This window comes from Alexandromys fortis, unplaced genomic scaffold (assembly GCF_014885135.2).
Source record: "Alexandromys fortis isolate MF-2015 unplaced genomic scaffold, M_Fortis_MF-2015_v1.1 scaffold_84, whole genome shotgun sequence".
Taxonomy (NCBI): Eukaryota; Metazoa; Chordata; class Mammalia; order Rodentia; family Cricetidae; genus Alexandromys; species Alexandromys fortis.
The window spans coordinates 4227037-4243757 of record NW_026068017.1 but is presented as its reverse complement, the minus strand read 5'-3'; the positions used below and the strand labels follow the sequence as shown (position 1 = coordinate 4243757).

At 52.0% G+C, this 16721-nt stretch overlaps 2 protein-coding genes across 4 annotated transcripts; both read right to left on the bottom strand.

Annotated features, from left to right (window-relative positions):
- Positions 1–362: 362 nt before the first annotated feature.
- Positions 363–3790, bottom strand: Tnfsf13 (TNF superfamily member 13). 2 transcript variants are annotated; one of them, XM_050162549.1, is made up of 6 exons: positions 2570–3790; positions 2179–2257; positions 1996–2043; positions 1727–1845; positions 1374–1512; positions 363–689 (listed from the first exon to the last, which is right to left on the bottom strand). In XM_050162549.1, exons 1-6 carry the CDS (start codon positions 2798–2800, stop codon positions 580–582), a joined length of 726 nt encoding a protein of 241 aa, XP_050018506.1. In that variant the 5' UTR covers positions 2801–3790; the 3' UTR covers positions 363–579. The 2 variants fall into 2 exon arrangements, with proteins under 2 accessions (XP_050018506.1, XP_050018507.1); XM_050162550.1 differs by lacking the exon at positions 1996–2043.
- Positions 3791–3915: 125 nt separating this feature from the next.
- On the bottom strand, positions 3916–13369 carry Tnfsf12 (TNF superfamily member 12). 2 transcript variants are annotated; one of them, XM_050162546.1, is made up of 7 exons: positions 13075–13369; positions 12872–12922; positions 11965–12043; positions 10940–10993; positions 10827–10862; positions 4820–4944; positions 3916–4616 (listed from the first exon to the last, which is right to left on the bottom strand). In XM_050162546.1, exons 1-7 carry the CDS (start codon positions 13231–13233, stop codon positions 4365–4367), a joined length of 756 nt encoding a protein of 251 aa, XP_050018503.1. In that variant the 5' UTR covers positions 13234–13369; the 3' UTR covers positions 3916–4364. The 2 variants fall into 2 exon arrangements, with proteins under 2 accessions (XP_050018503.1, XP_050018504.1); XM_050162547.1 differs by having other exon boundaries at positions 12872–12919; positions 13075–13367.
- Positions 13370–16721: the final 3352 nt, after the last annotated feature.

The following is a 16721-nucleotide window of genomic DNA, read 5'->3' as shown; positions in this document are numbered from 1 at the left end:
TCCCTAGTACCGGAATTAAAGGCGTGAAGCACCATCCCAGCTTGGAAGTTTACCAGGGGGGTGGGGAGCACGGAAGGCATGCAGATCGACGCACTATAAAATACATAGATAATAACAAGAACTCGGACACAATAGAAATAGGGAGAAAACGGGGTTCTTGTAAATCGAAGCAGAGGGCACTTGAAGAGGCGTGGCCAAGAGACACGGGTTTTCCCTAGAGGAGGCCGTATTCTTTCCTCAAGCTGCCGCTAGGTGGTGGTGCCGTTCTGGATGCATTCCAGTGGACTCCGTCGAGTGGACAAGGCTTGGCACAGTTCGCCGAAACCCCCCTAACACACACAACAAAAGAATTTGGACCTGGGTGGGAGATAAACGCAAAATCTTCTACCTTTTTAATAGCCTTTAAGTCAAAGCCCAGGGAGTGGGGGCGGGAAAGGCAGAGGGAGGCCCGAGAGTCATGAATTCAAACCCAAGCAGGGCCATTCTTGAGTGCTTGCTTTCCTTTGTCTGGCCAGTTCTTGCAGTCTCCAGTATGGCCCGTACCGCTCTTCTCAGTTTAGAAACCCTTTTATAGCACAATCATAGTTTCACAAACCCCAGAAAGGTTCCGTGCGGAGAAAGGCTAAGTTTTGCTTTTGCCCGTGGAATTTTGACAGTGAGAATATCCCCTTGATGTAGATGAAAGACACCTGAGGAAAAAACGAGAGAGCAGACGCTCAGTGAAACACAAGTTCTCGGATATCTCACTGCCTGCTCTAGCCCCTCCTCCATTTTGAGTTTATGTTTTCATGGGGGAGGAGGATCATGCGCATGTGCGGAGGCTTGAGCGCTGTTTAGGAGTCAGTTACTTCCTTTTCTCTGAGGGTTCTGAGGATCAAACTCAGGTGGTGAGCTGTGAGGGATGGAACAACAGCCTTTACTAATTGAACCATCCTTGCTCCTTTCTTATTTGGTTGGTGTTTCGAGACAGGGTTTCTCTGTGTAGCTTTGGAGCCTGGAACTCTGTAGACCTGGCTGGCCTCAAACTCACAGAGATCTGCCTGCCTCTGCCTCACGAGTGCAGTGCTGAGATTAAAGGCATGCACCACCACCGCCCAGCTCCCTTCTTTTCACTTTTGAGACAGCCCTGCACTGTACTGTGGGCTGGCCTTGAACTTCAGCTCAGTTTCCACCTCCCATCTCAGCTTCCTAAGAACCTTGTGGCTCAGAGGCTTTTTCTCCCTGTAAGGACCTAGGCATCTCCTTCTTTAGTCTTCGGATTTGCTTCTACACCAAGTTGCTAACTCTACTGTAACTCCACACACCAAGTCAGCTCCCTTGAGTTGATGGGACCTGCTCTGTTCACATTAACCCTTTCCTGACCCTGTTCTCACCTGCACTGTAACAGCTATTGTAGGCACGGTCGGGGTCTGAGGGCATACTTCGGATACATCGGAATAGAGTCTCCCGGCTCCCTTGGTGTTCCCGAGATACCACCTGACCCATGGTGAAAGTCACATCATGAAACAGGACCTGTGGGGGGAGGGGGGAGATGCTGAAGAAAACCAAGAATGCAAGGTTCAGTCCTGGGAGTCCTCAGGAGCCCTGCTGTAGGAGCCAGGGAGTGAGGAGGGGTCTCCTGGTATGAGCAAAGGAATCAGGAAAACCCTCGTTATGGGGTTCCTAAGAAAGAATGACAAGCCAGCCTGCATGCCCACATGGTGGCTCAGGGCTTTTCTGGGGTTACCTGGCTGTATAGCAGATAAATTCCAGTGTCCCAGACTCGGACAACAGATCCTTGGACCTCCAGGCCTCTCCCACGCCTAAGAGCTGGTTGCCACATCACCTCCGTCTCATCGGAGTCCACTGGAGGTGAGGAGTGTGGCAGGTCAGCATTTCTTTACACTTATAGACATGAGCTCTCCCTCTTTCCATTTCTAGGGTTCTCTTGGCCCCAGCCCCACAGTTCCTGGTTGGTGCCCTTCCCACAATGCCATTATTGAAAGCAGTGCTCACCCTTGGAGGTGATGTTAATGGGAACAAGATGCAGAACTGAGTACTTCTCTAAGGAGAGAAGGAGGGAATCACAGTGTTGGCTTCCCCTGGAGTCCACCCTCTGCCCTCACCTCAGCTCTGGCAGCCATCCCCCCCATCTTCTGGACCACCTCCCACCCCTGCTGAACCCCAGAGCTCACTCACTCTTGCGCTTCTGGGTGAGCAGTGCTCTCCTTCTCCGGGATTTCTCCCCATCCTGCCAGGCTTCCAGGACATCAGGACACTGCTCATGGAAGAGGGATGTTTGACTAAAGATGTCAGGGTTTCAGACAGCCTTCATTGGCGGCCCTCCACAACAGCAGGAATAGCCCAAATCTCTGCACCTGTCCTAGGCCCCGGTCTGGGCACTGACGGCTTTCCAGGGCCTTCTTGGTACAAGAAACATTAATCTTTAACAGCTTATTTTCCCGGAATGGCTGTTCCCTTGACTTCCAAATCCAGGGCCACCTCTTGTACCTACTTGAAATTTTGCAGATTGAGCGGCCCTAAGCCCCCTCTGCCATTCTGCCTTCACCCCGAGACTCCCCTTACTCACCTGTTTCCAGAGGCTCTGCCAGGGACACTCTCCGCGCTTCTGGGAAGGCCCTCCACTCCGCTGCAGCCGGCTCACCTCCCTCCTTAGGCTCTGCAGTTCTGTTTGTTGGATCAGTAGCGCCACGGCACAAGTCACAGCCCCCAGAACCGCCCCCCAACTCAACCAAAGAGCAACCGAGAGGGCCGGCTCTCGGACTGAGCCCCCCATGTTGCCTGGGGATGAGGCTGGCATGAGCTGGGGACGCTGCCAACAGCTGTGGTCTCAGAAATGAGGTGGCCAGGAGGTAGCAGGGAGGGTGGGAATACAGGCAAAGGCAGGGAAGGGAAGAGCGCAGTTACGCAAGGGAGAAATAAAAAGGAACTTGAGAATAAAAAAGAGAAAGGAAGAAAGCAAACAAGGGGCACTGTTGGTACCCCTAGCCCCCACTGTGGAGCTAGTGTCACGCCTCACCGCCCCCTCCCCCAGCCTCAGGAGAATTTGGTGCCAATTATCTAGGAAGGCCAGAGCGGCCTGTGACACCCAGAAGGAGCGGCCAGCATTCAGGAGCCCAGGGGCGGCCCCTGAGTTGGAGGAGGGAAGGTCGGTTGGTTATGGGGCACGGTGCCAGGAGCAGGGAAGGGGTATAAGCTGGGCAGCATTGAGGTGTAGAAGGGGAATGTGGCCGATTCTCTGACTCAGGCATGGACGAGATCCCTGAGGAGGCTTATTAGGGGTGACTGAAGATGAAAAGAGGGGTTTAGGGGCCAGCAGGGAAGAGAACCAGGGATGAGAAACTGGCAGGGTGCTGGGGTGAAGGCTGGGCCGGGTGTGTTGGAACCAGGCCTGCACTACTCCCTGTGCTGAACTTGGCAAGCTGGACTTCCTGTTTCCCCGAGAAGAGTTCTTACATAAGGCTCTCCGGACAAAGAGACAAAAGAAAAAGCACCAAGCCCCCCGCCAGTGCAGCTCTCCTCCCCAGACCCAGGGGCCCAGGCCTGGTACTTGGCCCTGCAGGCCTTCCTATGGCTTTGAGCTCCTTTCCCGGCTGGCTCCCACCCGTCTCCTCGCTACGCTAGGGCCTGTGCCAGCACCTGCTGAACGCTGAACTGCTGAACGTTCTAAGGCCGCCAAGAGGAAGGGCCCTGCTCCTCCCAGCCAGGGATTCCCCCTGCAGGAGGAAGTCCGCCTGCTAGGGAAATGAGTCTGAGGCTGCTCTACCTTCAGCCAAGGGCCAGGTGGTATTTTTCTGATACCTGGGTGATTTCTGCTCAGAACTGCAGCTCAGAGGCATGCAGACTCTTGCCCCCCAATGCCTAAACTGCCTTCCCATGACTTTCAGTGATTCTGGTCCCCAAAGAAGAGAGAAATCATGATTTATTCGTTTTAATATCCATTTAACATTTTGTCACAATAATAATAAAAATAGTATCTTTTCAAAATCCACAGGGATCCAGGGAGGAGCTTGTCGAAGGCTCTTACCCCTCACATTTGGGAACTTCTGGCCTAGTCCCAGGCTCCTTGGCTTCCTGCCACCAGGTCCAGCCCATCTCAGTGCCCAATGCACACAGTCAGTAAATACAGTGTCCTGGGGGCTGGGGCCGGGGAATCAGGGAAAGGTGGGGCTTCGTGAGGTGGGCAGTTGGGGTGGGATGGGGTGGTAAAGAGGAACAGGAATGCTTCCGTGGAGTGGAAAACACGTGAACAAACCCCACTGCCTTCAGAGGAGAGGACTTGACTGAAGCAGCTCAGAGTTAGGGGTCGGGTGCTCTGGGAGCTGTCTGGGTAAAGTTTAGGGAGTCTGGGAGAGCAGGACCCCTCAGTGAACTTGAAAGAGTCCAAAGTAGGTAAGGAAGGGGGCAGCCTTAAGATGAGCCCAGGGGAGAGTGCGGATCCGCAGGGAAGACCCTAGCCGCAGGGGCAGCAGCCCGGAGACCTGGCACAGACGAAGCTGGGGCCCAGGAGAGCTGGCTGCTGTGGCTGAGAACTCCTCCAGGCAGCGCAAGGCCAGCACGTCATTCACCAGCAAGTCCAGCTTCAGATAGACAGCCTTCCCCTCATCAAAGTGCACCTGGGCGGAAAGACGACACGCGCGATCCAGGCCTCCGCCTGCCTCATCCTAACTTCTGGTTTCCTGAGAAATCCAGGCATCTCTTCCCTCATCAGACCCAGAGTCTCCCTCTCACGTCTACACCTTGCCCTCCTTCCCACCTCCCAAGCCAAATCCTTCTCCCCTTGGTCACTGCTCCGCCCACGGATCCAGGCAGAGCTTACCTGGCAGTACAGGTAGTAGAGCCCCGCCCTGACGACTGTGAATTCCCCAATCTGGCGGTCGTAGCGCAGAGGGCTGGAGCTGTTGATTTTGGCCTCTTCCCAGCCACTCACTGTCCCATCCATACCTGAATGTGGATGTTTAGGGATAAGTAAAAGTCTCTTTACAAGCCTCCCCACACCTCCCAAGAATCCACTGAGTTTATATATATGTGAGGTCCACCTTACCCAGAGAGGTATGGCCCAGAGTATGGGAGGAGCCATGGCCCTATGACGCCCACACTGACAATAAGGGACTGTATGATGAGATCTAACATATGTGACCCGAGAGTTTCAGGGCAAATTGTCACTGGTGACTGTTTCTGGGGAGAGTAAAGGATAGTTCTGAAGCAGAGGAGTTGGGATTTTCATTTTACTCTTTCTGTCTTTATTGTGTCCTGACTATACAGTGTTGTATATATTCATATCCATGCATTATTGAGTCAATAAACGAAATGAGTGACAGGACACAGACTCATGGGTTATGAATTTAAAATTTCTTATGTAAACAAGAAAAGAATATGTCAGGCAGTGGTGACACAGGCCTTTAATCCCAGCACTTGAGAGGCAGAGGCAGGTGGATCTCTGTGAGCTCTAGGCCAGCCTGGTCTACCTTCCAGGACACCCAGGGCTACTCACAGAAACTCTGTCTCAAAAAAGCCAAAAACAAACAAACAAGAAAGGAATAAAGCGACTTTTTTTTTTTTTTTTTTGGTTTTTCGAGACAGGGTTTCTCTGTGGCTTTGGAGCCTGTCCTGGAACTAGCTCTTGTAGACCAGGCTGGCCTCGAACTCACAGAGATCCGCCCGCCTCTGCCTCCCGAGTGCTGGCATTAAAGGCGTGCGCCACCACCACCCGGCCTAAAGTGACATTTAGTGCCCATCAGCTGCGGGATAGATGAGCAAATGTGTTCTTAGACAGTGAGCCTTACTCTGCGATTGGAAGGAATAAAGAAGAGCTGCTGGCTATCATGTGGACTAACTTTGAAAATAATAGGTCAGGTGAAAGAAGCACACACCGCATGCTCCCGTGCATAGGAAATGCCTGGAGCTGGCAGTCTACAGAGACAGCAAGTGGTTGTTGATTGCTTGAGGCGAGGCATGATGGGAACACGAGGGGGATAGCTAAAGGACACATGACTTTTTCTTGCTCTTTGTTACTAGTTTTGGAGGGAGGGGTTTCTCTGTGTGTCCACTCTGGCTGTCCTAGAACTAGCCAGACTATACTATTTTTTGAGAGTGAGCCTCATGTAGCCCAGGCTGGCCCCAAACTTGTTATGCAATAGAGGATGATCTCGGATCCCTCATACTCTTTCTCCTACCTTCCGAGTGCAGGATTGGGTATGTGCCACTTTGCCAGATTTGGGCCTGTGGGGTTTTCTTGTTTTTGTTTCATGACAGTCCTGGCTGTACTGGTTGCCCACGATGATATAGACCAGACTGACCTTGAACTCACAGAGACCAGCCTGCCCCTGCCTCCTAAATGCTGGGAATAAAGGCGTGAGTAATGGCTTGTTGTGGTGACCAACAGTTTGCACCTTAGGTTGTACATTAGTCACAGCCGACTAAAGAGCACCAAGCTGTGCAGATGGGCAGACTGCACAGAGTGGGAAATCCATCTCAACAAAACTGATTCCCAAAACTAGACCACAGAACGGGCTGAGGATGCTGCTCAGTGGTAAAGCCCTTAGCTAGCATGCCTAGGGCTCTAAAGTCACCACAAAATGACCAAAAAGAAATCCCCAGAGCGAGAGTAGCTGAAAACTGCAGAAGAAAGCCAAGCATCATGAATGCCAGCTCTCAGGAAGCAGAGGCAGGCGGATCTCTGAGTTCAAGGCCAGCCTGGTCTACAGAGGGAGTTCCAGGACAGCCAGGGCTACACAGAGAAACCCTCTGTGTCTGTCTAGGAAACCACGAACAAAAAGAAAATTGGACCATAATTAGTGGACCTAGATCCCAGTGCCCATTCCATGGCTTCCCAGACCCCACCTCTGAGGCTGTCTACCTCTCCAGTCTCACAGCTGCCACCCACAACCATCATGGCTTTCTTCAGCCTCTTGCTATTCACCAATCTACTCTCCCTCTGGGGCTTTATAATGTTCTTCCTTCTTCTCAGGACTCCTTCCCGACAGCCACCTTCCAGCTTCTCCTGTTGTAGAGGAATAGGTCTATAATCCAAGCATTTGGGAGATTGAAAAAGAAAGTTCCTGAGTTCAAAGCCAGCCTGGGCTACAAACTGAGGCCTTGTCTCAAAACAAAGCAATACAAGACAAGCAGATAAACCCATCTCTGTTGTCTCTCCTGCTTGTTCCCTAGCAGTCAGCAAAATATGGAATATTTTCTATGGATTCCTCTTTGTTCCTCTTTAGGGTGTGACTCCCCTGCAAGGGCAAGGACAACTGCCTTGTTCACCCTGTTTGCATTCCCAGCACTTGGGCCTAGGACCGAGTCTCACTGGTGAAGAGCAGGAGAGGGGTAACTGGCTGCCAGTTCTCATCCTTTGGGTCCATAGGCTGCCTGGGTCTCGGGAGCTCTGATGCTCAGTCGGTGGCCTTTCCCAGTGTCCTCCTCTCTCATCACTTGTTTGCTGTTTGCTTGAGAGAGGGTCTCACTCTGTAGCTCCTGCTGCCTGGTTACTGTACACTATCTGAACTTGGGATCTTTCTGCCTCGTCCTTCAAGGTGCTGGGATCACACAATGTACCACCCTGCCTGGCTTTCTTGTTCTTTTTTCAAGTAAACTAATTCTCCGGGTTAGGGTGTAGGTCCATGGCCAATAGCCTGTGTAGGTCCCTGGGTTTGCTCTCCCCCGCCCCTCCTCCCGCCACACTGGAAAAAAAAGGGGGCAGTAATTCTTTCTGGGTTTCTCACCTGAGTTAGCACAGTGTGTGCCCTTTAAGTCCAGCCCTGGCAGCTCCTTCACCCAAACTGAACTAACTTCACCCAGAAGGGTGATTGAAGACTGGTCCCACATACGGCTCCTGGTCCCTCCAGTCTCCCCTAGACCCAGTTTGCTCAGTGATTACAGTTTCCCCATCAGTCCTGCTCCTGAACAGCCCCGCCCACGCCCTTCTCTTCCCAGTCTGGTCTCCTTGGTCTCCTTCCCATACTGGACCCCATTTCCAGTCTTACCTCTTCCAGTTTATTTCCTGAGCAACACCTCAGAGTTGCTATTTCCAGACCACAGACTTGGGCCTGCTTGTCCCTGCATTTCCTTTGATGCGTCACTGAAGATCAAGCCCCGTCTACTCTGTGACTTCTGTCCTCTGCAATCTTGTACCCTACACTATCTCTTTTACAGGCATGTCCAGCTTATGGCCTTCGGGGAGGGAGCATGCATCCCAGAGGAGCGATGGATGTGGTCCAATACATTTGTAAGGACATCATCGCGTGACAGGATTGATACCCCCACACTTATACAGGACTTCTCACTCCAGCCCCACTGAAACTCTTACAACTTTCAGCCTCATGGGACTCTTGGAAAAGCCCGGCCTTGCAGGGTTCCTGACCTCCTCAACACCATACGATCAGGCTTCAAGGCCTAGTGAGGCCTCAGCTCTACTACAAGGGGGAAGGAGTCCCTGACTCCACCGTAAAATTGTCTTCCTGTGCAGTGCCGTGTATCCTGGGTGACTCTCTATCATCCTCGTCGCTCAACACTGTAATTACACATTTATAGACTGTCTGCTATTCCTCGGCCATGTATCTTTAAAGGTGCGTGTGACTTGCTGTGCTCTGGTCCCTGGTCAATAGCAGGTTCCTGATACACGCATGTTGAACTGATGCCTGGAAAAGTGCCCCCCCCCCACGATCTCTACTAAGGTGAAGAGCGCTGGCTTGGCATAGGGAGGAAGGAAAGAGAAGAAGGCATGGATGCAGACTGACTTAGGGCAAGTCTGGAGGTGGCCAAAGGGCATCGTATACCTGGGAATGCGAACGGCTCACAGCCCTTCAAAGGGTGTCTAATGCCACTTGGCACCTCACCTGCCCCTAAAGTACTGGACTTTGTAGCCTCTCTCCTCAGACCTCCTGCTCCTATGTTCCTAGTTCTCCAGGGGACCCCTAGCCATCTTTATGCCAGGGCTCCCCAACTTCCCCCTACGAAACCTACAAGCACCCCTTGGGCACCTCTATGATGTGTGTCCTCCCTTTCTTCTAGAAACATTTCTTCCACCTTCTTGGGCTCTGGCCTATGGGTAACTTCATCTGTGCCCCAACAAGTATGCTTCTCAGAAGCCCGCGTTCAGCACCTACACTTGTCCTAGCTGGCTTTGAATCCGGCCTCCACCACTTAGGTTTGCCCATCAGAATATCTTCCTGCTACGGCAGTTGGGACCTGATAGGTTTAAACGCCTAAGTGCCAGTCCCAGTGCCTACCCCAAAAGCACTAGGACAATGTCATCTCCTTGCAAGGACAGGTCTCCCTTGGCCCACAGCCCTCTTTACCTGCCAGCCACTCCTCTCTCATCACCGCCTCTCAGTCCCTTTTGTTTCTATCCGAGTCACCCATTAAGGTCATCAGTTGATGCTACGTCACCAAAGCCAGCAGTCACATCTGTCTTCATCTCATGTGACCTCTCAGCTGCTTCTGCACAGACAGCCACATCCTCCTGCCTCCCGTCCTGAGCTCTCAGGACCACACCCTGCTTGAGGTTCTCCCTTGCCCATATCCTCAGCTGGCTTCCCCTTTGGCCCAGCCTCATTCTTGGGGTATTTCCCCTGCTGTTGCTCTCAGTAACAACCCCATGACCATTTCTCACCCGGCCCGGTCTAGCCACCCACTGGAGAGATTTTCGTTACTAACCATTTTCTCCACTTGTCCATCATTAGACTTACAACCTACTTCCCTCCTGGTCAGGCCAGTCTTAGAAAATGGTTCTACCGTTCTCTGCGATATTCAAGCAGGTGTCAAGGCACCAGTAGCTCTGGCCACTGAGGAGGCCGAGGCAAGAGGATCACTTGAGTTTTAGGAGTAGCGAGACCCTGTCTCAGAAGGGAACAGAGTATGTGCTATTTATTATTCCTCCATTTCTCTTAACCATTTCCATCTAAGCCACAAGCAAGCTCTGAATGAGCAAGCGGCATGTTGAGCCTCCAGGTCTCCCCTTCACTGCTACTAATGCCCTAGTCTGAGCCACCCTTATGTCCTGTCTCCAGACCTGCACAGGGGAAGGATGTTCCAGGTGAGAAAACAGTGTGTTCAAAGTCCAGAAGAGGCATACTCGGGCACAAGCAAGTGCCAGGAAGTGAGGTGGAGACCAAAGCCTGGAGAGACGGGAAGCTAAGCAGAAAGGCAATGGGCTGGTGAGCTGTACATTTCGGAGGGCTTAGCTTGGCAACATAGTCTGAACAAAGCGGCAAGGCAAGGGGACCGAGGATGGGGAAGGGGAGAGCCGAGTTTGGCATTCTAAGTGGGGAGAGAGATGAGCAGAGACTAGAAACATTTGGAGAAACAATGATCACTCAGCAGAAAAAACAAACAAACAAAAAAAACACACAGAATACAGAGGAAAAAAAGGATCATGGGGGTTTCTTCGAAAAGCCTGAGGGTTGCCGGGCGATGGTGGCACATGCTTTTAATCCCAGCATTCTAGGCAGAGGCAGGCAGATCTTTGTGAATTTGAGGCCAGCCTAGTCGACAAGAGCTAGTTCCAGGACAGCCTCTAAAGCTACAGAGAAGCCCGGTCTCAGAAAAGAAAAAAAAAATTGAAAAGCCTGAGGGTAGGAGGAGAAAGCTGGAACATTTGCTTTGGGAAGAGGCTTGACTGGGTTCTGGAAGGTGAGGGGATCTTCCTGGGATCCCATGCCAGGGTCACCGAGAAAACTTGGAGGACTTTCTGGGGTTTCTGAACTGGGTTCTAGGGTTCCTAGGCTGGACACAGGAAGAGGATTGGGGGACCCTCTCAAGCTGGTGTGGGAGATGCTGCTCTGATGGGTCAGGGGAAAGTTCAGAGGTGGAGATGGGGGTCTCACCTGCCTGCGCTCCATCCTGTCCTGGCCGTGGATGAACTGTAAGACACAGGAAAAGTTGGGAAACCTGTCCTTCCCCTCTGACACCATTCCTCCCTTCCCAAAGGGCTACCAACCTTCATAATGAGCGGCGATAGCTCTGCGAGCCCGTACTTTCCGGCTTTTAGGAGCTAAGAATACAGCAAAGACAGATTAGCAGTGAGACCCACCCGTCTGTAGACCCAGGGGCCAGCCTCTCCCTGCTCAGGACCCTGGCAGCCTTAGTGTGTGTGTGTGTGTGTGTGTGTGTTGTGTGTGTGTGTGTGTCACACTCCCAGACTCCCAACATCACACTTCCAGTCTCGTCTTCCTTCATAAACAGTGACAACATAATTTATCATCCAAATTGGGATACTTGTGAGAGCAAAAGGTGGCTATTAATTAAAATCCACACTGGGGATGGGGAGCAGCTCAATGGCAGGGTGCTTGCCCAGCATGCACCAGGCTCTGGGTTCTATCTCCACCACCTCACAGACACAGACACACACGGACACCAGAGAGACACACACGCATGGACACACACATGCACACACGCATGGACACACACGTGCACACACGGACACCAGAGAGACACACATGCATGGACACACACATGCACACACGGATACCAGAGAGACACACATGGACAGAGAGACACACACGCATGGACACACACAGACACACAGCAGCACAGACACAGAGACACACACACACACACACACACACACACCTGATACTGAGATACCAGGTACAGGCCAGGACAGTTTCATCCTTCCAAACTTGGATATATAGTAATGTTCCATTGACTCATAGAAGCCTTTGTTTATGGATGCCCAGGCCTCAGACTCCTCTACCTTGTCCTTAGGAGGGCTCCAGGAGTCTTTCAAACTCCTGGCCATTTGTGGAAGGGTCCATAGGGGTAAACAGCTTCGCAAGGGAGAGCTAAAAATTTCTAGATCCCTGTCTCTATTTAGCTGTTTGACTCTGTCTACGTCATGCTCCCTGCCTCAGTTTCTCTACTCTGCTCATTTCATAGACAGTTGTGAAGAACAAAGCGGCACGCGAACCAACAACTAGTCAAGTTTGTCATCCCTGAGACGGGGACAGAGGGATGGATGCTCACCATTTCTTCGAGGCCGCACTAGTCTGTCCAGGAAAGGCACCACCGCATCCCGGCTTCCCTCTGTCTGGGGATTCAGTTCCTAGGAAGTAAGGGCAGGGCTCAAACAGGACCTCCCAGAGACAAAAGCCAAAGGGCCTGCCTGTCAGAAGAACCATTAGCCAGGCCGGGCGGTGGTGGCACATGCCTTTAATCCCAGCACTCGGGAGGCAGAGGCAGGCAGATCTCTGTGAGTTCCAGACCAGCCTGGTCTACAAGAGCTAGTTCCAGGACAGGCTCCAAAACCACAGAGAAACCCTGTCTCGAAAAACAAAAAAACAAAAACAAAAACCAAACAAACAAACAAACAAACAAAAAGAACCATTAGCCAGCAACGGATTCAAATTCTAGGGGTTGGCTAAACCTGGGAAGTGAGGCTGGGTCCTCATCCCTTTTGAGAGACCAGACAGACTTTAATGCCTTCAGCCCCAATCAACAGACAGCCTGCACCACACGCACACACGCGTGCACACGCGCGCACACACACACATGCGCACACGCACACACACAGAGGTGGGGCAGACAGACAGCGGGTATACATAGGTGATCCATCTCTTTCATACTCCATGACAGGCTCAGATTTCTGTCTCACCTCCTTCACAGCCAATCAGCACTTTCCACTCAGGTAACACAACTCTCACTGTGTGGTAAGAGTTACCTCCTTACCCCCAGATCACCCTCTCACACGCGCGCGGACATACCCACGTGGGCTGGTTCACTCCCCACACTCAGTTGTAAAGTAGTGCGCGCGAGAGCCTTCATGCACCTACAGCTGAATGCACACGCCGCACACACAGCTGCCACAGGCAGCCAAAGCTTCAACGTAATTTCCCTTGCTGGCAGCCAGCATGCAGCATCCACACCTACTCACAGGGGGCTCCTGGTGGTCCTCTGCTGTCAGCTCCTCCTGAGAAGGCTCCTGCTGGGAAGGAGGCAGCGTCACCCTGTCCTCTTGACATCTTATCCTCCACCCCTTTCTCCGATCCCCTGGCTCTCTGCCCTCCCGGCCCCCATCTGCTTCTCTGCACTTTTTGCTCCTAATATGCCCAGAGAGGGGTATGCTGAGGGCCTCACCTGGGCAGACAGCGTTGCCCAGCTCCCCAGGCTGACCACGACCAGCAGGAGGCCAAGGCAGGCCAGCGCCAGGCCCAGGCTCAGCACCAGCGGGGCCAGCAGGGCGGTGCCCGGCTCCCCCCGGCGCCCCCTCCGCCTCTGGCTCCGACGGGCGGCCATGGGGGCGGGGGGCTGTGCCTGCCTCACCGCCCCCCCATCCCGGGACCCAAGGGATGGGGAGGGGGAGCTGGTGGGCGGATCGGTCCAGGGGAGAGGGAGGGGCCAGAGAAGCGGGCCGGAGGGGGGCGGACGAGGACAGGAAGCCGGACACTGTTTGTGTGATTAAAATCCAGCCTCCCCGGAGTGCAGTGCAAGAAGCGAGAGGCGTCTAGCTCCCGGGCGTGCGCAAGCAGGAGACCGCAGTGGCACCCCAGGCCTAGGCCTTTGAGAGCCGGTGAAAGCAGAAGTGGCCGGGCATCTACCCAGGCCTGTGTGCCATGGATGGGGATGTGGCTCTGGACCCCGGAACCCAGCACCCACCCCAGCGTTCTGGACCCTCCCATAGCAATCGTTAATCAAGAAGATACCCCCAACTGCCTACAGGCCAATCTGATGGAGGCATTTTCTCAGTTGAAATCCCCTCTTCCAGATGACTCTAACGTCTAAGTTAACAGCTCTAGCCGGCATGCCACCTCTTTCCCAGCACAGGCCACTAAAAAGGAAAAATTTCAGTCATCTTTTGAAATGAGGAACCCCCACCTCTTCTCAGTGTCTAATGTTATGCCCAAATCCGCGAAGTCCCCTCAAGGCGAACAAGGAATCCGAGTCCCATTATGTAAAAGCAAAGAGGCTTTATTTTAATCAAGTTTGCTACAGCGTATCCAATGTATTGGAATAACTGGAGAGCCCCGAGCTCAATTAGAATTGGATTTTTATAGTAGTAAAGGTGGGGGTGAGGGGTCTCTGAGGTTCAGGACCCCTGATTGGCTGACGTTTGTCTAGGGGGGGGGATGACTGTGCCCTGGCAGGTTATCCTGTCTACAACGGTTGGAATGCCAGGCATTTCTTTTGAATGATCTGTTCTTGGGTGGGGGTCGGGTAATCTCAGAATGTGGTTCCTCCAGTAGCCAGGCTTCCTCTCAGGGTCAATTACTGAGACTCGGGCCTCTTATTAAATTTATCAATGGCGGAGTTCTACTCTGGCAAAGAACTTCCTTTGGGTGACCTGTCCATATTTAGCTTATTATGGCTGCCCCCCACATACCTGTTATTTCTTTCTTAGTTTTGCTTGTTTTTTCTGGAACACTCCATCCTTATTTGCACCATTGTTTCACCGGGGCTTCTTCCCTGCACGGGCCCGGTCTTCCCATGGCTCTGGCGGAGGAGCGAGCCATTGCAGCTATGAGAGAAAGGGCTGCGCTGGAGGAGCAGCAAGTGCTTTAGTTTTTAAAAGAGACTTAAATATTTTATTTCACGTGTATTAATGTTGCCTGCAGGTATATGTGTGCCCAGTGTGCATGCCTGGTGCCCGTGGAGGTCAGAAGAGGGCATTGGATTCCCTGGAGCTGGAGTCACAGGTGCAGAGTGTCAAACCTGTTTTGTTTGTGTTTGTGTTTTTGTGCAGGAGCGGCCAATGCTCTTAACCACTGAGTCCTCTCTCCAGCCCCATAAAATGCTAATCACTGCGGAACCACCTCTTTAGCCCCCACCCTTGCTTTTTTTGTTTGTTTGTTCAGATGGTCTCACTGCGTAGTCCTGGCTACCCTGGAACTTGCTATGTGCGCCAGACCTCATACTCAAAGAGACCCGCCTGCTTGTGCCTTCCAAGTGCTGGTGGGATTACAGGCGTGTGCCACCAACCCCAGCCTTTTTTTTTTTTTTTAACCTCTGCTAGGATTAAACTTTGTGCACGCTAGGTGCTCCGGCAAGCAAAAGCTCTACCTCTGAGCTGTACCCCAAACCTCTAAAGGCTTCTAACAAGAGCCATGCCCATACAGCACTCGATAAACCCCCCAGGACTCCATGTGGCGGGGCCAGGAGCCGAGTCCTAGACTCTGGAGTCTGTGCAATCAATAAGAGGCTGTCTAGGAGCCAGGGTTGACTGTGACAGCGCTTAGGTCCCTAGAACCTTCCTAAAAAGCAAAATGTTGGTGGCTGGACAGGTGGCTCAGTGGTTAAGAGCACTTGCTGATCTTATAGAGGAAGGACCTATTTTTGATTCCCAGTGCCCACACTCAGAACCATCTGTAACTTCAGATCCCCTGGCACGCATGCAGTGCACAGACACACATGCAGGAAAAACACCCATAGACATAAAAAAATGTTTTTCTTTTTAAAAGATAATTTGTGCTGGGTGGTGGTGGCCCAAGCCTTTAATACCTGCACTTGGGGGGCAGCAGCAGGCAGATCTCTGAGTTAGAGGCCAGCCTGGTCTACAGACTGAGTTCTAGACAGCCAGGCCTACACAGAGAAACCAGTCTGGAAAAGCAAACAAACAAAAAGATAGTTTGTAAAATTGTGTGTGTGTGTTGTGTGTTTGTGTGCGTGAGTATATCACATGTGTGGCTGCATGAGTACACGTGTACACGGAGGCCAGACATGTCTTCCTCAATAGCTCCCCACTTTAGTGTTTGAGATACAGTCCCCCACTGAACTTGGGGTCATATTCAGGTAGATGAGCTGAGAATGAGCTTCCGGGACCCATCTCTCCTCCACGCCGCTCCACCAGAGCTGGGTTTGTGGGTGTGCACTGCCCACCTGGCCTGACCCAGGCCCTTGTGTGACCGTCCTTTTACTATCGTTTGGAGAACACTCAAAAAGTGTCAGGATTTGGTCTGTTTGCTGCTGCTACCTGCGTGCTCGCTGTTGTGAACTTCATAAGTCAAAGGACTTTACTTTGACTCACGGTCCTGGCCCAAGGTCAAAGGGCCACACTCAGCAATGGCCTTCCTGCTGTCAAAGTCCTAAGCAGCACAGGACATCACATGGTGAGAGATAGGAAACACGAGAGTGGCCGAACTGGCTTGATAGCCAACCGGCTCCGAAGATAACCCATGAGCTCATTCACGGCAGGAGCGGATTGATTAACCTACCACTGACGGCTGAGGCCTCGGCACCTCTTGGCCAGGTCCCGTCCCACCTCTTATTATCTCCTAATGAGGATTAAATTCCAACATGAGTTTCAGAGGTACAAACCATATAAGGCCAGAGAAGATGATATGAGTGTAAAAGAAAGCAAAACAGTGCTCAGCAGTTAGGAGCACTGGCTGCTCTTCCAGAGGACCTGGGTGGGCTCAATTTCCAGCACCCACATGGCAGCTCACAACTGTCTGGAACTCCAGTTCCGGGGGATTGACACCTTCTTGCAGATATACATGTAGGAAAAACACTAATGTGTATAAAATACAAATGAATAAATTTTAAAAAGAAAGGAAGAAAGCAAGCAAAACAAATTACATTAAAAAATAAATTCATGACTGAAGTAGAAAAAATAAGCTATGACAATAATATTTAATTGATACAGTATCAATTTTAAAAACTCAACCTTTTCCGTAATCTCCTTAGAATAGCATGTAGGGTTGAATGCATAGTGAGAGAAGCAGAAGGAGAGAGAGGGGAAAAGGGGGAGAGAGAGAGAGAGAGAGAGAGAGAGAGAGAGAGAGAGAGAG